Below are 25,297 nucleotides of genomic sequence, written 5' to 3'. Positions count from 1 at the left end.
AGTGCGGAGACTGGAAGGCACTCCAGAGCCCCGCGTCCTTCCGCACCTCTGACGCCCAAGCTGTCCTGAAAGCCCTATTCCTGATACGACATGAGCTGTCAGTCTCCACCGAAGGATGCCTCCTGAGAGGCCCCCGCCTGGTCCTGCCCAGCAGCTTGACCCATCAGGCAGCCCTGCTAGCACACGGATCGCACCAGGGGATCGTCAAATCTAAGAGTAGGCTCCGGAGCAAGGTGTGGTTCCCCGGGCTGGACAGAGCAGTCGAAGAAGTAGTCCACAGGTGCCCGGTGTGTCTGGCGACAAGCCTCCCCAATCCTCCAGCGCCAGTGGCAACCGAGGAAGGCCCCACATCCCCGTGGGTACGGGTGAGTGCAGACTTCGGCAGCCTCCCTGGAGGAAAGTACATGCTGGTGGTGGTGGACGACTTTTCCCGCTACCCGGAGGTGGAAATCGTATCATCTACGGCAGCCTCAGAAGTGATACCAAAATTTGAGAAGATAATTGCCACCCATGGACTCATGAAAGAGGTCCGCACAGACAACGGCCCGCCATTTAATGGCAACGAGTTCACAGACTATCTCCAAAGCCAAAATGTGAAACACAGACGGATCACGCCAAGATGGCCGCAAGCCAATGGAGAGGTCGAGAGACTAATGAGGACACTGAATAAGACAATACAAATCGCAATTGCTGACGGCCAGTGCCTGGAGTTAGCCATCTACCAGTTCCTTCGGGAATACCGCCTGACCCCACATTGCACCACAGGCATCTCCCCAAGCCGACTCTCTTTCAACCGAGCCATGGCAGACACCATCCCACATCACCCAGCCTGGGAGCTCACCCCAAACCCGCAGAACCGGTCCATGGAGCAGCGCACCAGAACCAACCAAGAGGCATCCAAGCGGAGACGTGCATCGGACAGCTCGATACGAGTAGGAGACAAGGTTCTAGTGAAAGACCGCCACCCCGGAGGAAAGTTCCGCCTGCCGTTTGAACTACACCCATGGACTGTAACCGAGATCAAAGGAACCATGGTCACTGCTGTCAGGGATGGAGAGTCTGTCACAAGAAACATCTCGTTTTTCAAACAAGTACCAGACCCTGACTCTGATCAGGACGAGTGGCAACCAACCTCCCAGACGCCTCCATCAGGACCGGACGAAACTGGCGCTGCGACGGCTCAAGCCGAAGACATCACCCCGACGATTCAAACCTCGGAGAATACAGAAGAAGAGCCCAACGTCAACGACAGCAGGAGCACAGAAGAGCCATTCCCAGCTACAGGAGAGGGCCGGAGCCAAGCAAGATACAGCCTGCGTCCGTGCCCCAAGCCCTCCCAGAGGTATCGTGACTTTGTGGCCCAGTGCTGGCGTTGAGTTGATCGAGATGGCTGACCCCGCCGAGAATAAAGTAAGACTGTTCCATTTTTGTTCGATCTTTAAAGTATTGTAGTTGCCACTTTTGAGCAGAGACTGATCCAGAGACTTTGAGTGGACTTTGTTTGCGCTCGCAACCAACCCTCACAGCATGGTTTGCTGACCGGATAGACTTTTGAACTGTTGAGTGTTATTTTCCTGTTCTGTTTATTTCTTTCCCCAGGTAAAGGAGGAATGTAGTGTTGCTGCCAGTGGGGTGTACCACTGCAGCAACACGCCCCCTCACACCGTCCATTCCATGTGTTGCCCCTAAGGCGTCTAAGGGCTTTGGTACAGCCCTTACGTGAGCGTAACGGGAGGCTGTGAATAAAAGCCCGGTAAGCCTGGGCGTGGTCAGTTGGCTACTAACCACAAACGTAGCCTGTGTGTCCGTCCCATGTTCATTTCTAGGCCCCAGGCTAGATCCAGCGCAGGACACAACAGCCTCCTTGGAAGTTATATGTCAATTTTCCAACTTTGAAGCACCCTTGTTCTCAGGAACTTGCAAGAAGAGAAACGGCCCTAGTTTCTTTGTGCTGAAGATTTATTTAGTGCAAAAATGTCGCTTTGACGCATTTCGGGCTCTGAAGCCCTTGATCACATGACATGTTTGTGATTTTTTCACCCTTTTAAAGTGACAGTGCAATAGACGACAATGAAAACAGACTATCGTTCTGTTTTCTCATTCATCTTATTAGCAGCAAGATAAATAGTAATTTCATTTATAAATAACGTAACTTTTTTGTGCTATTTTACAATAAAAATGTCTGCAATCTATATAACAGCATTCCTGATTAGCAATTCATTAAAATGTTGCAAGAACAGCAGAACCTTCAGTTCTTTTTTGAAACCCTGATGTGAGAGATATTTCTGAAGGCAGAGAGAAAACCAAACCATCAACGCTAAAACGAAAAAAAAGGCTTGACTTTTAAGCTCAGCCATACGAAATCTTGGAAATTGCACAAGGATCTGTGAAGAAGAAATAAGACCTCTTGAAGGCACGTCTCTCATTACTCAGTTAGAAGTAAGTCTGGGAACTGAGCCATAAATGTATCTGTGTACAAAGATGGCCATTATAGGTAATGGGGTAACCCAAAAAGTAATGACGGACCTGGGTGCATTACGGAAATGAGAAAATGGTCCGTGACCAATTTGTTATGAATTAAATTCTATTTGAAACAGTCTGAGTTGTGTAGAACACTACAACACTGATACTCAATATCCCAATGAACTTTCTCTTGCATGCACTCAATTTCTATTTATGAATACATGTATTGAGAAACCACACAAGAAATAGCGACAACCAGATCAAACTAATTCAAAAAAACATTTATTAGTTGACTAGGCAAAGAATTATTATCAATCAATATAGATTGCACACAAGAAAGGAGAAAAAGTAGAGGAGTGGTGGTGGTGGGTGGTGAGAGTGCAAATCACAGGAATAAGGATAGATACAATTTGATGCTTTTAGAATCACTGCTAATCAAAACCAGACAACGAAGACCTGTCCGATGTTTAACATTCATTTATATGCAATCTGTACATTTACAATGTGCACTCAATGCATCTTTCAACGGTATATCAGATAGGAAGCAGGTACAGGTCTTGTAAAAGTGGAGGGCGTCAACGTTTCAACTGATGCAAGGAGGGAAATTTGAGCCTCAGCTGCGAGTCTTCATCAGGACTGCATATGGCAACCTACGAGTAAGAATGCTTAATTAGACGAGGCGCTATGTGTGTGGTCAAGCTAGAAGGCCAAGTTGAAAAGCACTGACCTATACCTGGTGCCAGGCCTGGCTAGTTTTTAGTCCAAGAACGAACCCAATGGCCCAATTGCACCAAGGGTACAGGAATCAAGGGTGTGCAGTAACTTCAACACCATATGTTGAAAACATCTGTTAATGATGAGTGTGATGTGAATCACTTTCCTAGGAAACAATAATAAAACCGTGTGTCAGCCTATGCATTGATACACTGGATAAGTTGTAGCATGATGCATAATGGGCCATTGCTAATTAGTCAGGGGGTTGGGCAGTGCGGAAGGATATTGATCAATGCCCCCGATCTATGTAATGCGCTGGTGAATCGCAAAGGGGGGACAAGGGGGCCATAATAAGTTAAAACACAAGGTGGCCATAATAAGTTAAAACAAGTAATGAGCCCCTGGGGTGAATACAAGAATTAAACAAGTGAACGAAGACCGTGATGCAGTCCCTGTCTGATGACTATGCTGCACGAAGATTTTTGAAAGAAAAACCTCCTTCGCGTCGGGGACCAGGTGCCATAATATGTTAAAAGCTTCTGGGGTGAGTGAAAGAATGCAACAATTAGACGAAGACAGCGATGCGGTCCCTGTCAGATTACTATGCTGCACGGAGATTCTAGTAAGGAAATGACCTCCTCCGTGTCAACACGCCGAGAACCCACGGCTCAGCAGTGACAGAAGCCCCTGATTATTAATGTCAACATGCCTCTAGTGAAGGGTCAAGGGTGTACCTTAGTTACGGAGACCTCGGGACAGTCCATGTTGCTCCAAGCAGTCGCGGGCAAGGAATGAGGAACCGGCCGTGCCGGTAATTAAGCCGGCGAATGAACGTGCATAACGTGCACGCTTGGCATGCGCCTTTCATTGTACACGGGTATCCCCCAAGAGGCAGCCTTGGATGTGATTATGGAGCCATTGGACAAAAGGCCAAGACCCACCAGAGTCTCCAATGAGTTCATCATAACACTTCTGGATATTGCCATTAGTAAAAATGTCTTTGTGTTCCAAGACAGACACTACTACCAGACCAAAGGCTTGGCCATGGGGGCAAGTTTTGCCCCGAACTTGGACATCATTTTCATGGATGCATATGAACAAAGATATGTTCTAAACACTCTTAACCCATATAAGAACAGTATCGTTCTCTGGCGAAGGTACATTGATGATGTGCTGATGATCTGGCAAGGTACTGAGACACAACTCAACGCCTTTCATTGCTGGCTCAACGCCCAATCCACGGACATACAATTCTCCTTGGATCACAGCACAGACGAAATACATTTCCTAGACATTACCATCAAAGCGGAGGAAGAAAAACTCCACACCACAGTCTACAGGAAAACCAGTGAACAAAACACACCTTTAAGATACTCCAGCCACCACCCCGCAGCCTTAAAAAAAATTGCCATATGGCCAATTTTTGAGGGTTAGGCGTAACTGCTCCAAAAGGGAAGACTACTTTTTTTAATCAACTGACCTACTCAACAGACTCAGAGACAGGGGATATCCCATCAGGCTCCTGAAAAAAGCCCGAAAAAGAGCATGGTATAATCATAGGGAATTCCTTTTGACTCCCAGAGAAAAAGAAAACACCACTCAAGATAGGCTTACGTGCGTCACCACATTTTGTTCCAAGAGTAACCAGATCAAAAAAACGAACAACAAACACTGGCACATGGTTGCGGATGATCTTAACATGCCTGAACCTCCCCTGCATGCGTTCCGCAAAGGCAAGAGTCTCAGAAACACACTGGTCAAATCTCTACTTCCATCTAAAGAGGCAAATGGCCAGTCACATCTATGGAACATTCCTCCAATCAAGGGCCATTACAAATGTGGTAGTTGCAAGGCGTGTCCTTTGACCAAAGAAATGAAATCTTTCACACACAACAACTACACATACACCCACAAAGAACACTCTAACTGTAACTCTTCGGGAGTTATATATGCCATTTAGTGTCCTTGTGATTTCCTGTACATTATTTACAACAAGGGGTGGTGAGGGACAGAGTCTCTGAATTAAGCAGAAAGCTCTCACCCAGTCAAGAGATCAGGGCTAGATCCAACACCGTTTTTTAGCTCACTGCACCATCCCAGTTTCAGAACCTGGCTGTATGCAAATTAGTCTGTTCCTGTCCCAGTGCATGATGGGAACAGGGCAAACCAAACTACAAAAGCCAATTCTTACACTGGGAAGGAAACAAGCTCCCGGGGACCGGTTTCTGGCATTACAGCCGTCTTCGGCCCGGTTTGCTTGAATCCTGATGGTGCAATGAGCAAGGGTCTCACATCTGAGAATACCCTTCCACGCTTAGGGTGGACAAAAATATTTACAACAAGGGGTGGTGAGGGACAGAGTCTCTGAATTAAGCAGAAAGCTCTCACCCAGTCAAGAGATCAGGGCTAGATCCAACACCGTTTTTTAGCTCACTGCACCATCCCAGTTTCAGAACCTGGCTGTATGCAAATTAGTCTGTTCCTGTCCCAGTGCATGATGGGAACAGGGCAAACCAAACTACAAAAGCCAATTCTTACACTGGGAAGGAAACAAGCTCCCGGGGACCGGTTTCTGGCATTACAGCCGTCTTCGGCCCGGTTTGCTTGAATCCTGATGGTGCAATGAGCAAGGGTCTCACATCTGAGAATACCCTTCCACGCTTAGGGTGGACAAAAATATTTACAACAAGGGGTGGTGAGGGACAGAGTCTCTGAATTAAGCAGAAAGCTCTCACCCAGTCAAGAGATCAGGGCTAGATCCAACACCGTTTTTTAGCTCACTGCACCATCCCAGTTTCAGAACCTGGCTGTATGCAAATTAGTCTGTTCCTGTCCCAGTGCATGATGGGAACAGGGCAAACCAAACTACAAAAGCCAATTCTTACACTGGGAAGGAAACAAGCTCCCGGGGACCGGTTTCTGGCATTACAGCCGTCTTCGGCCCGGTTTGCTTGAATCCTGATGGTGCAATGAGCAAGGGTCTCACATCTGAGAATACCCTTCCACGCTTAGGGTGGACAAAAATATTTACAACAAGGGGTGGTGAGGGACAGAGTCTCTGAATTAAGCAGAAAGCTCTCACCCAGTCAAGAGATCAGGGCTAGATCCAACACCGTTTTTTAGCTCACTGCACCATCCCAGTTTCAGAACCTGGCTGTATGCAAATTAGTCTGTTCCTGTCCCCGGTAGCTTGTCTCCTTTCTGGTGAAGAATTGGCTTGGTAGTTTAGTCTGCCCTGTTCCCATGATGCACTGGGCCAGGGACAGACTGATTTGCATATAGCCAGGTTCTGAGCTGGGATGGGGCAGTGAGATAAATAACGGTGATGGATCAAGCCCTGATCTTTGGACTGGGTAAGAGTGGTCTGTTTAACTCAGACACTCTGTTCATCACCACCCCCTTTTCTAAATTGTTTTTGGCCACTATAGGTGTGGCAGGGTATACTCAGACATGAGTCCCTTTCTCACTGCTCCATCAGGATTCAAGCAAGCCGGGCCGAAGAAGGCTGAAATGCCAGAAACCGGTCCCCGGTAGCTTGTCTCCTTTCTGGTGAAGAATTGGCTTGGTAGTTTAGTCTGCCCTGTTCCCATGATGCACTGGGCCAGGGACAGACTGATTTGCATATAGCCAGGTTCTGAGCTGGGATGGGGCAGTGAGATAAATAACGGTGATGGATCAAGCCCTGATCTTTGGACTGGGTAAGAGTGGTCTGTTTAACTCAGACACTCTGTTCATCACCACCCCCTTTTCTAAATTGTTCCTGTACATTAGCCAGATGACACAGAAAAAAAAATGCCGCATTTTGCAACATTGCAGTAAGATAAGATGTGCCACACAGGGAGCTCCACTAGTGGAACATTTCACGAAATTTGGACATACTGCAGAAAGCCTAAGATGGTGGGTAATCGAGAGGGTACATACCAATCCCAGAGGAGGTTGCCTCTCGCACAGTCTGAACTACCGTGAATGCAAATGGATTCACACTTTCGATACAATACACAAGGGATTAAATGAGTATGAGGAAATCGCCTGAACGGCAGCTAGCCTGCGCATTTGCTAGTCCTGTGATGCCCTTTGTCTTCTTAGACTACAGGATTCTGTGCAGCAGATTCATAGGAGTAGCTAATTTGAGATACACATTGGCTAATGTGTTTCCAACTTTACATACTACTGTTTATATGTAGATGTTTCCATGGTTTTAGGGCACTCCCTGTACCTATCAACATATGCGTATGAGGCATTATTTTATGAGGTACATAGGGTTAATTAGAAATACACATTGGCTAATGTGTGTCCTATTGTACAAACACTGTAAATATGTGGATATGTTCATTATTGTATTCTCTGTCACTCTATTCAGATTAGGTTTTAATTGTATATACACTGTCATGCACTGTACTGGACACTAAATGTAACCGTCCTCTCTTATAGAACACAATGTGCTTGCATTATTTACACTGTACATATGATGTGTGAGGGCAATATACTGTATAGATCCAAATTTTCAAAGCACTCTGATAGTGAGATACTGCGTATTGTTTACTTATCAGCAACATTCCGCACTACATCCTCACTGGGGCCCTCTGCAACACACAGGGACCCAGATGCCGCTCGGAGCCTCTGGGCTCGATTTATACATAACGAACGGCGCATGCCAAGCGCGCACGTTACGCACGTTCATTCGCCGGCTTAACTACAAGCACGGCCGGTTCCTCATTCCTTGCCCGCAACTGCTTGGAGCAACATGTACTGTCCTGATGTCTCCTTAACTAAGGTACACCCTTGACCCTTCACAAGAGGCATGTTGACATTATTAATCAGGGGCTTCTGTCAGCGCTGAGCCATGGGTTCTCGGCGTGTTGACGCAGAGGAGGTCATTTCCTTACTACAATCTCTGTGCAACATAGTCATCTGACAGGAACCACATCGCGTTCTTCGTCTAATTGTTAAATTCTTTCACTCACCCCAGGGGCTTTAAACATATAATGGCCACCTTGTCCCTGACGCGAAGGAGGTTTTTCTTTCAAGAATCTCCGTGCAGCATAGTCATCCGACAGGGATCGCATTGCGGTCCTCGTCCACTTGTTTAATTCTTGTATTCACCCCAGGGGCTCATTACTTGTTTTAACTTATTTGGCCTACCTTTGCGATTCACCAGCGTATTACATAGATCGGGGGCATTGATCAATATCCTTCCACACTGCCCAACCCCCTGACTAATTAGCCATGGCCCATTATGCATCATGCTACAAATTATCCAGTGTATCCATGCATAGGCTGGCACACGGTTTTATTATTGTTTCCTAGGAAAGTGATTCACATCACACATCATTAACAGATGTTTTCAACATATGGTGTTGAAGTTACTGCACACCCTTGATTCCTGTACCCCTGGCGCAATTGGGCCATTGGGTTTGTTCTTGGACTACACACCTGAGTAGCCAGGCCTGGCACCAGGTATAGGTCAGTGCTTTTCAACTTGACCTTATAGCTTGACCACACACATAGCGCCTCGTCTAATTAAGCATTCTTACCCGTAGGTTGCCATATCCAGTCCTGATGAAGACTCGCAGCGGAGGCTCAAATTTCCCTCCTTGCACCAGCCGAGTCGAAACGTCGACACCCTCCACTTTTACAAGACCTGTACCAGCTTCCTATCCGATATACTGTTGAAAGATGCATTGAGTGCACATTGTAAATTTACAGATTGCATGTAAATTAATTTTATACAACGGACAGGTCTTGATTACCAGTGATTCTAAAAGCATCTAATTGTATCTATCCTTATTCTTGTGATTTGCACTCTCACCACCCACCACCACCACTCCCCTACTTTTTCTCCTTACTTGCGCGCAACCTGTATTGATTGAAAATAATTCTTTTCCTAGTCCACTAATAAATGTTTTTTTTTTTTATTAGTTTGATCTGGTTGGCGCTATTTCTTGTGTGGTTTCTCAATACATGTATTCATAAATAGAAATTGAGTGCATGCAAGAGAAAGTTCATTGGGATATTGAGTAACAGATTTGCAGTGTTCTCCACTACACAGACTGTTTATAATTGAATTTAATTCATAACAAACTGGTCACAGACCATTGTGTACAAAGATGGAACAAGCCTTTATAGGGGAGACAATGTAAAGTCGTTTGACAGAAATGAAGGATGGCTACCGCAGCACAAGCAGCTTACCTTTCAATAAACGGAGGCAGGAGATCTTTTTTGACTTAATACCCAAATAAATGCTGTAACATTAATCAAGATTAATCAAGTTTATCGCCAATGATTGCAGCTGTTAAAAAATACCAACTAGATTTGATAAGCAACTGGAGTATTAGGCGAAATGTGTAAAAAACAATCCTTCCTTATCCACAGAGTTAGATGGCTCAGAACAGGTACCAAAATAGAAAGGCTGCAGAGAGGCAGTGAAGTGTTCCTGACAGTATTAAAAATCTCGGTTGTATCAGTCTTTACTTCGAGGCAAAGGGTAAACATACAATTTTAACAGCAGAGAAACAACAATTTAAGAAGTTGCCTTCAATAGAGCAAACATGTCATCTAAAAAGCAGTGGATGGTCAAATGTGGTCGACAACATTAGGTCGAAAGAGAGAATTACCTTAAATAAGTACGGTGAAAAGGCATAGCCTTGGGACATTCTGCATGAGGATTTATGAACTAAAGAAGTGAATGGGTCAAATGATTCTCTGTCTGTCAAATACAAAGCGAATCAATTTAATACAGTGCCTGAAATTCCCACAATGCACACGTTTACGGTCAACAGTATCATATATTGATGATAGACACTATTGAAATGAGCAGTCTGTCGAACACTGGCTCTGGCTACATTCGCCACATCCACTGAGCTATGATTGGGACAAAAGCCAGCATAGACGTCTTCTAAAATGTAATTTTACTCAAGAGAAGAGGGGTGAAAGGTTGCCATGTGTTTCCAGAAGCTTGTCTCGTTGCCTGCAAAACAGTAATGCGATATCACGCTCAAGAGCAGGATGGAAATCTGTTTAGAATTCCAGCTTCCCAAGTGTCTCTGAAGGTATTGAGAACTCCAACACCTTACCAGAGAAAGAAGAGGGAAAAGAAAAGAACAGACCCATGAGCCCTAACTGGGACACTGTGTTAACAGGAATACTCTGCATGGACTGGCATCTGGTATCGGTTTCATGTGCTACTATGACTTGAAGAAAAGAGTTTTAAATAAGTCATTTATAACCAGGAGGTCACTGCACAAGAATTACCAAATAGGAGATGCTGCAAAGAGTAGGGACCCACAATCTGAGGGAGTAGCTTACCCTATTCCAGGACGGTGTTGGAGATAATGAGACCAAACCTTAATGAGGAGATCAGTACTGATCCCAAGAACACCAAGCAACAGAATACTTCTGCACAGAATCAGATGAGTAGACAAAACAAAGAATGTATAAACAGGACAAGGTAGCAACTGTGACGAGAAAGGGTGAGGATAGTCTGAGGTGATCCTCTGGCCCAGGCAGTTTCCACCTAGTGATTAGTGATTTAATGTACCTTCGATACCCTATATGTATATATATGAAAGCTCTAATGGTTCAAAGCAAGAGCAGAGCTCTAAATGACGAGATATGAGAGTGCAGCTGTTAGATAAATGGACAAGACCTTAGTGATTGCTTCTCAAATGTTTGTTATTGATTTTGGAAATAAAAGAACTAGCCAAAACAGTTGAGAACAACAATCAAATAGTACTGAAAAAACGGGTTTGAGAGTCAGAATTTATCACATTTGCTCCCATGTTTTTTCCACTGTCTGTAGTTTTACAGAACTGTAAATTACAGGTAATAGTTGTATCCAATTCAATGACACACAATTAATTAACTTCATTAGAAGAAAAGGACGAATCAGCCATGCATGGATTAAAATCTGTAACCTACGTTCCATTTGAAGTCAACCAGCGACCACTTTACTGAATAAGCTATTTTGCCAGTTCATTGGTACTTGTATGTGCGGTTGCTTCTTGAGTAGCATATAATTATCCACGTGATTCTTATTTAACAATAACAAAACCTGATCTCTGCTGCCATAGGGAAAACAAATGTCCTGAAACAGCTTAAAGACCAGTCATAAAAATGTGAACAAATAATTTCCATACCAACGAAAATAATTCCTTGCAACTGGAGTTTCCATATTCAAACGATGCACACATAGCAAAATATTTGATCAATGTAAAACAGTAGATAGATGGATATCTTCTAAAATGCACACGTGGTCCAGCAAAGGACTATTTTTGTCGCTTCTAAAGCCTTGTGTTTTTTAACTAGCTCTAGAGATAACTCAATCTGATTTACAGTGCTCTGAAACACGGTCGAATGAAGTCTGCACCAGAGAAGACAATACATAAACAGAAAACTACTACTTCCGCAAAACGCAAGGATAGATTACGTTTTATGGATATCAAAAAGAATCCCAAGATGAGGAGTTGTGTGTTCTGGTTTAAACCAATCTACGAACAGCTGCTGCCTTCAGAGAGACGGTTTAATATCTCAGCTTGGCTACATTCCAAGATATTTTGTATGTCTACTAGAATTGCAGTGAATCTGTCCAAAAAACAAAAGAATAGACAAGAGGCCTGTAGAGTTGAGGCCGAAAATAACTTGCTCTGGCTTGACTACTGAATATCCTGCAACGAAATTAGTCATTAACTGATAAAGCAACACTGAAAGCTGCAATGCCTGAAGGCTGGTATTTTTTGATTTTCTTGAAATGGGGGAGGGATAGACGGTGACGTGTGCATGTCCAAAAATATATCTCAGGTGTGGATTCTGGGCTGAAACCTTTCATACACTGCAAATGGGGGCATCATGAAGAGGATCGTGGGGAATGTATTGTTCACAAAACTATTGTACTGCCCTCCTTGCATTAAACGCAACTGTCATTGGACATTACACATAGACCTTGTACACACAGATCAAATGTCATGACCTAACAATCCATTTGCCTTCAAACATGCTGCCGCTTCAACTGACTGATGTCTACGAAGCCCAAGTTTGCCCCCAAAAACAAACTCCTATTTGGGGTAAATCGTGGCGTTACTATGGACTCTAACAGTAGTTATTTAAGACAGGCATCTTGATTGTAGTGGTGTGAACATTACCCTGAATTTGATCACATTTAGGGCTTGCATTGGTTTGTTTGCTGTAAAAGTTGTAAAACAAATACAATTGTTTTATATAGACTAAAACAAGAATCCACTTTTAAGGGTATTTGCATAAATCAGCATACTGCAGTAGGTGCATAGAAATAAGCCAATGTAATGGTTTTTGAAGAATAATTTGAAAACGCCAGCTCCACGCTTGATAACACTAAGAAGGCGAGGTTGAGGAGGCATCTGCAGGTCATACTACATTCCATGCCTGGGTTCATCAGAAATGGCGATTTGGAAAGGTCGGTGTCTAAGAGCTCAATACTTTCATAGCTACTACTGCGACATGAATGTAGTTGAAGTCTGCACTGTTTAAAAGGGGCTTCTCTTACATCAAGGGGAATCAGTGTAAAGTTAGATAACAGATCTCGTTGGAACGGAACTAAAGATCACTGAGTAAACCTCCATTGACAGGCGTTTGTAAATAAAACCTTCAATTATTTAGGTCACAAAAACGAGAGTTCCATTTAGGTTTTCATTCATCTTCTGAACATTCCACAATCTGTACAATAAGTAAAGTTGGTATGGTTGACTCATTAGCCGTTTTAAAAAGACAGAATGCAGAAAGGATCTTTGCAAGATGGGAGTAGGAAGGTCATGTAAACCCATGCAAGTGTAGCCAAGATAAGCACAAATATCAGTCTACATTAACTGAGGGGCAAGAGACTTAAATCTATTATGCAAATTACTATTTCAACCATTTCTCAACACTAATCGCCTTGATAGTGACTTCGAATAAACACCCAGCACTAATGTTCTGCTCCAACAATCACATTCCCTTCTTTAGCCACACAACTTTCTCCAGGGATGTAGCTTGGTCAGTAAGAGGGGGAGGGAGGGGGCTTCAGATTTTCCAACAATCACGCGGCAGATCATGTTAATCATTATATGGGAAGCAGCACATGAGGGGGGCTTAAGGGCCAGTGGAAAGGGAATGGAGTGTGGGTTGCGAGTGGCACTTAAATCACAGTAGTTAGTGAAATAACCATATTTTAGGACCTTCAAAACAGACAAGAATGTGTGTTTGTGTTTTTGCCTGAGTGACTGTTTACAAATCCCAGGTGAAAGCGAACGGACATTTTACTATACCCAAGTAAAAGCTCCTGTACCAAACTACTTATTAAATAATACATTTATTAAGGGGGTGCAACACCCCAACGACCCCCCTCGGAAGCGAAACCCCTGACTTTCTCATTTAATACCACATCGCCACAACATATTTCTCAGTACGCACTCTAATCTGTGTTTATCAAAATAACTTTTTTTACAGTGACGTTATAAATTGCTTTGAATATATTGGTGCTGTGGTGCGGCTAAACAGCAAACTTTAGATCTATGTATACACTGTAAATAGAACGAACCCCACAGGTGGCAGGCTGGAATGGAGCCTTTGCTATGAATAGGAAACTCAACTGTAAGTGGGACTAGCTAGCTGTAAGTGTAGCTGTACTAAACTTTGACACAATGTAGAGTACAAGCACTAAAAGGCAACAATTCTAAATAGGTTTCTTTTCTTGCTGTGACGGAATGAGACTTTTATAGTAAATGCTCATATAGAAAAATATTTTTTTACTATGTAGAAGGACCATAGCGCACATTTTTGCTGCCCAAGGCAAAGCGCCATTTGGCTTCCCCTGGGACACAGTCAGCAGGGGCGTCATATGCTGCAGGTAGGCTGGTAGTGATGCCTAATAATGGTGACAAACCAGGCAATCGACTCCACTTGCCTTATCTCGAAACAGGCTCTCCTAACGACAGGCCTAAGAATATATATGGTTTCTTACTGATAAAATGTAAACCATGCACTAGTTAAAAGTATTATTATTATTGTATTATTCTAGTTAGCAGTGTTCTAAAAACATTTTCACATATGAAATACTATAAATTGTTACCTCTGTATACCGTCTTAAGATATTAATAAATGCCGATATTCTGTCAATAAACAGACTTTAAGCACTATGAAGTGGTGATCAAAATCACTGATAACTTACCTCTTTCCTTACAAAGAACAAAGAGAAATTCAGCTGCAATCTGTTTCACCCCAAGGTCCACATGTGTCATGAGTCGCACCAGCTTGTTCCTGACAGTTGTGCCAATTTCAGGACGATTTGAGACATCTGTCAGAGGAGGCAACACCTGAAATACACAAAGTTAAAGTGAGGACAAGGTGCCATCAGATTGCCAAGAGCCAGTCACTGATAGAAGATCGAAAAGTTCTAAAATACATTTTACATTACACAAGCAGATGGAATACGTAGTAAAGTGACACGTATTAGCACAGTCATGCAAAGTTGTGGGATAAGAAAAATACATATATTCCACATAATTAAAGGGAATGTAGAAAAACAAGCTTAGTGGAATATTTAAGAGTCAAACCTTCTCTCCTCAACTTCCATGTGCCTTGATATAATTGTCACAAAAGGGGGCGGTGATGGACGAATCATCTGAACCAATCAAACACTCCTACCCAGTCAACAGATCTGGGTTTAATCCATCACCGTTCAGACATGGCCATATGCAAATCAGTCTGACCCTGTGCTTCATGGGAACAGTCCAGCCCGAACTGCCAAGCCATGTCTTCTCTGGACCGGAAACAAGCTTCCGAGGACCGGTTTCTGGCATTTCATCCATCTTCAGCCCGGCTTGCTTGAATCCAGTGGCAAAGTGAGCAAGGGACTCACGTCTGAGCATACCCTGCCAACTTATGGCGAACAAAATGGTACAAAAGGGGGTGGTGATGGACGGAGCATTGCTGGACTGTTCCCATGAGGCACAGGGTCAGACTGATTTGTATATAGCCATGTCTGAACTGGGGTGGCAGAGTGGGCTAAAGAACGGTGATGGATTAAACCCAGATCTGTTGACCGGGTGTGAGTGTTTGATTGGTTCAGATGCTCCATCCATCACCACCCCCTTTTGTACCGCTTTGATTTAATTGTCAGCATCGCATTCCAACAAAAGACTCTCCTCTGAATGTCCTCATTTTTGTTTTGTTTTTTAGGAGTTTTATATAGCGCGAAACCGACCTAAAGGTATCGGAGCGCTTCAGTGATTTGCCCTTAATCACAGGATGTTAAGCGTCCTTGCCGTGACTCGAACCACGTTCTCCAGCTTCGTAGGTTGACCACTAGGCCACATCCTCTCCCTCATACAATATATTTCTCCTTTTCACACAAATGGTATTCCATCTCACACAGCTCTGTCCTCAGGCTCCAAATGCTGTACTGCAAGGGACCCTGTACCCCTTGAACAATGTTTGCTACTCTTCAGATCACATCTACCTGCATTCCACTTGGAAAGTTCAAGCAGAATGCGAAATTTTCGACAATTTAAATAAACCTGTAGGAAATGCAAAAACAATTAGAAAATCTGAAAACCTGAGGTACATTTGAGCCTCTTCTGATTCTCGACTTAAGTTGTGAGGTGCTGGCTTAAGACGAGGCTATCTAATTAAAGAGTGGCATCATACATACTGTAGCAACTCTTGCATTTAATCCTTTGGACCGTTTTCCTTTACACACATCCGTCACCTTACCCGAGTACAAAGACAAACTTGAATGTTTTATCACTGCATGTTCCAAACTTTATCATCTGTCCCTGGCCAGGCCCTGCCAATACCACCATGAGGCATGGCGGGTGAAACACAATGAAAGGGCAGGCGGAAAGGGACATTTCAATCTGTACGGTAGGGATTACTGACCCTCCAACAGTCGTGTTGGATTGTCCCTTCGCCTGCTGCCTCCAAGTGCACGAATTGTAATGTGTTGGTCAGTAGGGGTGGGTGGAATTTGAGTGGTTGCGTTACGCAAACCTCCGCGAAACGGTAAAAAATCTCTGCGAGCATGCAGAGTTCCGTGAACGCGTGGAATTGCTTGTTCTGCCCGTTTGCGATGCCTTTTTCCTGTTCGTGAACGCTGTTGGCGTGCTCGAGGGGAAATATCTCACAAACACGCATTTTGAAAGCGCAAACAGGCAAAAATTCCACGAAGCCGTGGATCGCTGAATTTTTGGCAATTCCACGTACTCCGCGGAACGCAAAATTCCCCAAATTCCGCTAGCGGAACGGAATTTACCGCCCAGGCTTATTCGCCGGACAGCAGCAGCAGATGGCAGTCAGACCGCAACCGACGAGCCACCTGTTGCAGTCCAACCACCATCAGAACGACCCCCTAAGTATTTTACACTTCTATTCTTGGTAAAATCAAAAAGGTCTTTGCTCACGCCAGACCTAACAAGCATTGGCATAGCCAATAGGTCTCGCTTTTGGGATCTTATGTGTTTATCCAGAACTTTGGGCTATGTTCTAGAGCATTGTGGCTGCTGTCCAAGTGTGAAGCATTTTTGTTACCTTTATACAAAGACGACATTATATACAATTGAAAAACCTGATTAGAAATAGATTTAAACATAAAAATATCTACTTTTTTGTACTTGCACTGCTGGCAACTTCTTCCTGCACTGAATGGTAGCATGTGGAGTTTAGGTTGCATTCAGTAGAGTGTAATTATGTGGCGTGTAATTATGTGGCACTGAGTGGTATTATTTGGTGTGTATGTTGCATTGAGTGCAATGTAATTATGCAGCATATAATTATGTAGCACTGAGTGGTAATATGTGGAGTGTATGTTGCATTGAGTGGAGTGTAGGTATGAGGCGTGTAAATATATGGCACTTAGTGGTATTATGTGGTGTGTATTAATGTTGCATTGATAGTGTAATTATGTGGCGTGTGATTATGTGGCACTAAGTGGTATTATGGGGAGTGCATGTTGTATTCAGTAGAGTGTAATTATGTGGTGTGTAATTACGTGGCACTGTGTGGTATTATTTGGAGTGTATGTTGCATTGAATGCAGTGTAACTATGTAGCAAACACGTATGTGGCACTGAGTGGTATTGTGTGGAGTGTATGTTGCATTCAGTAGAGTGTAATTATGTGGTGTGCAATTCTTTGGCACTGAGTGGTATTTGGAGTGTATGTGGATTTGAGTACAATGTAATTATGTAGCATATAATTATGTGGCACTGTGTGGTATTACGTGGAGTGTATTTATGTTGCATTGAGTAGAGTGTAAGTATGTGGCGTGTAATTTTGTGGCACGGAGTGGTATTATGGGGAGTGTATGCTGTATTCAGTAGAGAGTAATTTTGTGGTGTGTAATTATGTGGCACTGAGTGGTATTGTGTGGAGTGTATGTTGCATTCAGTAGAGTGTAATTATGTGGTGTGTAATATGTGGCACTGAGTGGTAGTCGGAGTATATGTTACATTGAGTGCAATGTAATGATGTAGCATATTATTATGTGGCACTGTGTGGTATTATGTGGAGTGTATTTATGTTGCATTGGGTAGAATGTAAGTATGTGGCATGTAATGTGGCGAGAACTAAGAGAGATTGGGGTTGAAAATAACAGGGAGAGAGAATAAGGGAGTTAGAGAGAGAAGGTGGAGCACAGAAAACCAAGAATGGGACAGAGGGAGATGGGGGAGAAATACGAGGGAAAGACAGTGTGATAGAACGAATATGCTACTTACCAGTATGCATCTATTCTTGGCATGTAGGGCTGCTGACATTCATATCTGTGCATAGATCACCGCCTAGTGTTGGGTCCGGATGATTGCACATTGTTGTCCTGGAAGAGTCTTCGAAGTATCACGAGATAGGTGGCTCCTCCCCTGGGCTACAGTGCGCATGGGCATCCTCTCCATCCTCAGATTGTTTTTCGTCATTGTGGCAGAGATGGAGTGTAATACAGTGAGTGATGTCCATGCTAGACAATAATTCTGAATGCTACAGCTGCTACAGGCGCCGGGGAGGAGGGTGGGCGATATGAATGTCAGCAGCCCTACATGCCAAGAACAGATGCATACTGGTAAGTAGCATATTCGGTTCGAGGCATGTGGGCTGCTGAATTCATATCTGTGCATAGATTACATAGCAGTCCCTCCTGTTAGCGGCGGCTGCCCGTGCCAGCTGCAGCAGTCTGAAAAAGAGTTTTGAGAACAGCCTGTCCTACAGCTGCCTGCTGTCTAGAATGCACATCTACGCAGTAGTGTTTCGTAAATGTATGTGTGGTGGACCAAGTGGCTGCCTTACATATCTCTTCTAAAGGAATATTCCCCAGGAAAGCCATGGACGCTCCTAACTTACGTGTGGAGTGTGCTCGTGGTGGAATGGTTAGTGTGCGTTTAGCCTTAGCATAGCAAATCTGTATACATTTAACGATCCACCTGGCTATCCCTGCTTTGGAAATGGGGTTGCCTTTGTGTTGTGGAGAAAAGGCAACGAAAAGCTGTTTTATTTTTCTGAAATCCTTTGTTCTGTCTATATAGTACATGAGAGCCCTTTTGACATCTAACGTGTGTAGGGATCTCTCTGCGACATTTTCCGGATTGGGAAAGAAAACTGGCAGTTCTATGGTCTGGTTCATGTGGAACTGCGAAATCACTTTAGGCATAAATGTAGGGTTGGTGCGTAATACTACCCTATTTGCGTGGACCTGGATGAATGGCTCTTGAGTGGTTAGTGCCTGGAGTTCACTAACTCTCCTCAGTGAGGTAATGGCCACTAGGAAAGCAACTTTCCAAGTCAGAAATTGAATCTCACAAGAGTGTAGGGGTTCAAAAGGTGGTCCCATTAATCTGGTGAGGACCACATTCAGGTTCCAGACTGGTGACGGTGGGTGTCTGGGAGGGATCACTCTTTTAAGTCCCTCCAGAAAAGCTTTAATGGCAGGCACTCTGAATAAGGAGAGGTTCTGCCTGTTCTGAAGATAGGCTGCTATGGCGGATAAATGTATGCGAATGGAACTGTACGCTAGATTACATCTGTACAAATGCAACAAATAACAGATGATGTTTTGAATAGATGCATCCAGTGGGTTAATGTCATTGTTGGTACAATATATGACAAACCTTTTCCATTTAGCCGCATAGCATGCTCTGGATGTGGGCCGTCTTGCCTCCTTGATGATATTCATACATTCCAGCGGCAAGTTGAGGTAGCCAAATTCTAGGACTTCAGGAGCCAGATCGCCAGGTTGAGCTGTTGCGGATCTGGATACTGAATGTCTCCATGGCTCTGCGTCAAAAGCCTGGGTGTGAGGCGTAGCCGTTGATGCGGTACCACGGATAGTTCCAGAAACGTGGTGTACCATGGTTGGCGTGCCCACATTGGAGCAACCAGGATGAGGGTCATAGAGCGTTGCCGTAGTTTGCGTGCCACCAGCGGTATCAAAGGTGCTGGGGGAAAAGCATATGCAAATTTGCCTGACCAGTTCATCCATATCGCATTGCCCTGCGACTGTGGGTGTGGGAACCTGCTTGCGAAGCTTTGTCATTTTGCGTTTTCCCTTGTGGCGAACAGGTCTATCTGTGGATGACCCCATTGCTGGAAGTACGGTTGGAGTACTGATGGATGTATCTCCCACTCGTGCATCTGGTGGCCATGTCTGCTCAGCAGATCCGCCATCTGGTTGTCTTTTCCCGGGAGGTGTTCCGCCATGAGGAAGATGTTCCTTTGAATGGCCCACTTCCACATGCTCTGAGCCAGATGAGACAACTGTGGAGAGTGCGTTCCTCCCTGCTTCTGTATGTAGTACATGGCAGTCATGTTGTCCGTCCGGATCAACACGACCTTGTTGCAAAAGTGTACCTTGAAAGCTTTCATCGCCATGAAGATTGCCATCAGTTCCAGAAGGTTGATGTGCATCTTCTTTTGCTGTGCTGTCCATAGTCCCTGCACTATGTAGTGGAGTACATGAGCTCCCCATCCCTGGAGAGACGCGTCCGCCGTCAGTACAATTTGTGGAACAGGCTCTTGGAGCGGTCGGCCCTTGCAAAGGTTTCCACCAATGCAGAGAGTTGAATGCCCGACCGCTCACCAACACTAGGTCTTTTAACTGTCCTTGAGCCTGATTCCACTGACGTGCTAAGCACTCCTGAAGCGGACGCATATGTAGTCTTGCGTGCGGGACTATGAAAATGCAGGAGGCCATCAAGCCTATCAACTGCATGAACACTTTCGCTGGAAGCGAGCGTTGAGGTCTGAATTTCTGTATCAGCAATTGCATGCTGTTTATTCTCACTGAATTTGGCTGTGCTTTGGCTGCCAGAGTTTCTATTGTTGCACCCAGGTACTGTTGCACGTGGGTGGGCTGAAGGTGTGACTTCGGGTAATTCAGTGAGAATCCCAGACTGTGAAGAAGATAAATGGTGTGGGACATGTGGCTGGCACACTGCTAGGCCGACTTTGCTTGAATAAGCCAGTCGTCCAGATAAGGGTAGACATGTATGTGCTGTCTCCTGAGGTGTGCTGCTACTGTTGCCAGGCACTTTGTGAACACCCTGGGTGCCATAGTTACTCCGAAAGGGAGGACTTTGAACTGATAATGTTGATGTTGAGTAGTGAACCTGAGATACTGTCTGTGTGACGGGTGTATGGGTATATGGAAATACGCATCTTTTAGATCCAGCGTTGCGAGGAAGTCTCCCTGACTGAGTAACGACAGAACCTGTTGCAAGGTGAGCATATGAAAATGCTCTGACAGAATGGAACTGTTTAGAGGCCTGAGGTCTAGTATAGATCTGAGCGACCTGTCTTTTTTGGGTATTAGAAAGTAGAGCGAGTACACCCCCGACCCTTGTTCTTCTACAGGCACGAGCTCTATGGCCCCTTTTTGCAGCATGCTGACGACTTCCTGTTGCAATAGGTGTAAGTGCTCTGCGGACATAGGACGGTGTCTTGGTGGGATGTTGGGTGGAGTGGACGTTAATTCCAGACAATACCCGTACTGTACAATGTCTCTCACCCACCTGTCTGTGGTGATGGATTTCCAGACCGGCAGGAACTGTTGTAGTCTCCCCCCGACAGGTGTTATGTGGTCGGGGGCAGTGACAGGCCGTCACTGTTTGGTATTGGCAGAGGATTTGGAACTGTTGTTTCCTCTGCCTCTGCCCTTGATGTTTCCCCGATATCCACCACGGTTGTTCTTATTGTAGGTGGATTGTGTACCTCCCTTATTGTATTGTGTTTGTTGCGTTGACTGGCCTCTTGAGGGGCCTCTAGTACTGGAGCGACGAAAGGAGCCACCCCGAAACTGCTGTGACTGCAGAGCCCCCATAGACTTTGCAGTCTCTGTGTCCTTTTTAAGTTTCTCAAGGGTGGTGTCAACCTCAGGTCCGAATAAGAAGTCTGGATTAACTGGCTGATTGAGGATAGAAGTTTGAATTTCAGGTTTGAATACTGAAATCCTCAACCAGGCGTGTCGTCTTAGCATAACACTTGTGTTGATGGCCCTGGCTGTAGTGTCAGCTGCGTCCAGAGCACACTTGATGGAAGCATTGGTTATGAGTTTCCCCTCCTGTATGAGTAGCTTTGCCCCCTCCTTGTACTGATCAGGTAGGTGTTGTAATAGTGTCTCAAGGGTATCATAATGTGCCCTGTCATATCTGGCCAAGAGAGCCTTAGTGTTAGCAATGCGCCAGATGTTAGCCGCCTGCGCAGCTACTCTTTTCCCTGAAGTTTCCATAACCTTCGACTCTTTGTCCGGAGGAGGAGCATCACCTGTAGTCTGGGAGTTCGCTCTCTTACGTGCAGTAGAAACAACCAATGAATCCAATGGCAACTGTCCCTTTATATAAGGAGGGTCCACAGGGGCCGGCCGATATTTCTTCTCAATCCTTGGGTTTAACACCCTGGCCCTAGTGGTATCTTTAAAAATGTCTGCAGCATGCTTGAGGACCCCTTTGAGCATGGGTAGGGTTTTGACTGCCCTTTCTGAAGTTGAAAAAGTGTCGACCAGAAAGTCTTCGTCCACAGAGTCAGCATGTAGCTCGACGTCATGATTACTGGCTGCCCTCTCAATAAGGGCGTTAAAAGCAGTTGTGTCCTCCATAGGAGACGTTTTCACACTGTACACATGAGTGTCCGGGCCAGTTTGCGGATCCCTTGAGCCAGCAGGGTCCGTCCATGGTTGGTCTTGATCATCAGGATCAGTGTCCACATGATAGAGGTCATCCTCATTGTAATTATCCCCTGTCTCAACATCTGAGTATGTTGGGGGAAAATGTTGAGGTTCCTGTTCATAGTGATGGAGGGGTTCCACAAGAGCTGGAGAAGTTGTAGAAAGTTTTTTTTTTTTCAAAGGAATCTTATATGATTCTTTGGGAGTCTTTGGCATTAACTTTCGTTTGTATATGGACAGTCTCCCAGTGTCCGAGTCGATGAATTGTCTCGGCTCCTGGTCTTCAGGCTCTTCCGTAGCCTCCAGTTCCGTCGACACGTGTGTAGCGGCGCCAATAGATTTTTTCGGCTCGAACATCTTCGGACGCACCGAGGGTGGTAACCCAAACTTGATAGGTGTCGACGCGGTCTGAACTTGTCCGACCAGCTTTGGCATCGGGGCCTTCTTCGGTCCGACCGATGTCCCTTCTCCTTGATGTGTTGGAGCGACTCCGACACTTCTTTGGCTATAAACGGACTGGGTTTTGTCGACGCGATAGCGTCCTTGGAGCCAGTCTTCGACTTTTCCGTAAGCCTCGACCGAGGATCGATCCAGTCTTTCGGTGCGGGCCGTTTGTGGGAATCGACACTCTTCGGCGTCGGTTTCGATGGCTCGACGGCCTTGACCTTGGTCTTCGGCGCCCCAACCATTGGCTCGACGACCTTCTTGAGTTTTCCGGCATCGACTGCCATTTTAATTTTCTTCGGCTCCGAGGGGTTTGAGGCCTTGGAGCCGACGAGAGGCACAAGCACTTTTGGTTTCGGTTTCTGCAAAGACGCTGTCGGTTTCAATTTCTTTGTATCGACCGATGGCGGTTTCGAAACCGCAGGCTCTTTAGAAATGTTTGAAGCCGGGCCTTTATGCGGGGCTGTAGAACGAGATTTTGGATCTTGGGTAAGGCCTAGTGGCGATCCCTCGACTTGAGCCTTACTGAGTGCGTCATCTTCAGCCTCTGTGCGGCCGGGTTGGCCTAGCTCTTCGCCTGAGCTATCTTCTACAGCCTCCTTATCGACGACGTTCTCATCTTCGTCTTGTACCTCCTCGTCTTCGGCGTCATACTCGGAGTCATGGCCCGAAGCCGGATCGGAGCAGTGTTCCTGATCCTCGAGATCAACTACCTCCTCGTCTTCGGTCCCAAAGATGTTCACGGGAACAGGCGCTGACTTTTTCGACTCCAGTCGAGCGCGCGTCGAATCTTGAGGGTTTTCTTCGACCTGAACCAGGCACAGGCCATACAGTTGTCTTTGTTATGGTCTGGGGACAGACACTTGTTGCACACCGGGTGGACATCGATGTGCGGGTATTTTGCATTGCAAAGGGGGCACCGCTTGAATGCACTTCTTTCCATTTCAGATCTAAGATCGGGTAGAGTGTGGAAAGAAAAAACCTGTAGAGTCCTCGATGTCCACTAAGCAAAGGCACTGATAACGAACGAAACGATACCGACGCTATCGAAAGCCTTTTGGCTTTATAGAAAGTTTTCCTAACATGAGCTAAGATAGTAACATCCGAACCCAATGGCGGAAAAAAACAATCTGAGGATGGAGAGGATGCCCATGCGCACTGTAGTCTAGGGGAGGAGCCACCTATCTCGTGATACTTCAAAGACTCTTCCAGGACAACAATGTGCAATCATCCGGACCCAACACTAGGCGGCGATCTATGCACAGATATGAATTCAGCAGCCCACATGCCTCGAACATAGAACTATCAGGAGAAACGCTGGAAAGACAGAAAAGACAGGAAAAAAGCTAGGCAGACAACAGCTAGAACCAGACAACATGCGTGTCCTATATTATAGGTAACACAAATTAAAAAAAGCATTTGCAATGCAAGAGGTCACGCATTTACGCTACTTTGAGCTATTGGCATTGTAAATGACAATGCCTTTTATTTATATTTTTAAAACCAAAACATATATAAAAGGCATTGTCATTTAAAATGCCAATAGCTCACACTCTCGCGAATGGGAGACCTCTTGCATTGCAGATGCGTGTTCCTTCTTCCATTACTGGTGCACACTCGTCAGACCTACGTACCTATGCATCAGTAGAGTCTCAAAGTGGCTGCAAAGGAGAAACCCTTGCGTCTGGCTCCTGTCAGGCTGTTGTCACCTTAAGGCGATGACGCCATCTCCAGTGCTTACTTGTCTGTGTCTATGGGGTCTTACTCTGCACTTATGAGATTGTAGTTCCTGCGACTGAGAATTTGGAGAGACAGCCAGAGAAAGAGAGCTACAGCCTGCTTTGCTGCTGAGTAACGCTCACCCGAGTGAACCATCTTTCATTGACTAGAGGGAGGGGGGGGGGGAGGGCAGTAGTGGTCGAGGTAAGGAGAAGGAGGGTGGGGGAAGGAGGTGTTAGGGGGTAAAGGTGCACACAGAGGAGTAAACTTCAAGGGGCAGAAAAGCGCTATAGAAACGCTACATACAATACTCTGTAAGGTGGTGACAGACATCCGAAGAGAAGAGAGCATGGAGAGAGGGAAAGACAGAGGCTGGTGTGGGGGAGGAGGGGGGGGCTCAGAGATGCAGAAGGGTATGAAGGAGATTCGTGGGGAGAGGTGGTGGAAGAAGGACGCACTGACATTGAAACGGGGAGGGGGGCTGCGATGAGACGGTAGGAAATGCTAGATGCGAGAGATTCATGGAGAGGTGAGAACAGGAGGGAGCGACGCACAGGATACGGAGAGAGGTACAGGATACGGACAAAGGTGCAGGAGAGGGAGAGAGTTGCAGGAGGAGAGAAGGACAATAGGAGGACAGAGATGCAGGAGAAGGACAGATGCAGGAGGAGGAGAGAGATGCATGAGGAGGAGAGAGATGCATGAGGAGTAGAGAGATGCTGGAGAAGGACAGAGGTGCAGGAGAAGGACAGAAGTGCAGAAGAAGGAGAGGGGTGCAGGAGAGAGATGAAGGAGAAGGGAGATGCAG

General features: G+C 45.4%; 1 protein-coding gene across 4 annotated transcripts in view; it reads right to left on the bottom strand.

Moving 5' to 3' along the window:
• The window catches only part of RIC8B (RIC8 guanine nucleotide exchange factor B), a 477,183-nt gene that overhangs the window by 95,387 nt on the left and 356,499 nt on the right, over window positions 1–25,297 (bottom strand). For all 4 annotated transcript variants that reach the window (XM_086921785.1, XM_086921794.1, XM_086921812.1 and 1 more), the window contains one exon: window positions 14,354–14,498. In XM_086921785.1, coding sequence (XP_086777911.1) covers window positions 14,354–14,498 — 145 coding nt within the window. The remainder of the gene's footprint in view (window positions 1–14,353; window positions 14,499–25,297) is intronic.

This window comes from Lissotriton vulgaris, chromosome 1_1, assembly GCF_964263255.1.
Source record: "Lissotriton vulgaris chromosome 1_1, aLisVul1.2, whole genome shotgun sequence".
Classification (NCBI taxonomy): Eukaryota; Metazoa; Chordata; class Amphibia; order Caudata; family Salamandridae; genus Lissotriton; species Lissotriton vulgaris.
Note: the sequence above shows the minus strand (reverse complement) of the source record. Positions and strands in the feature narration are given on the sequence as shown.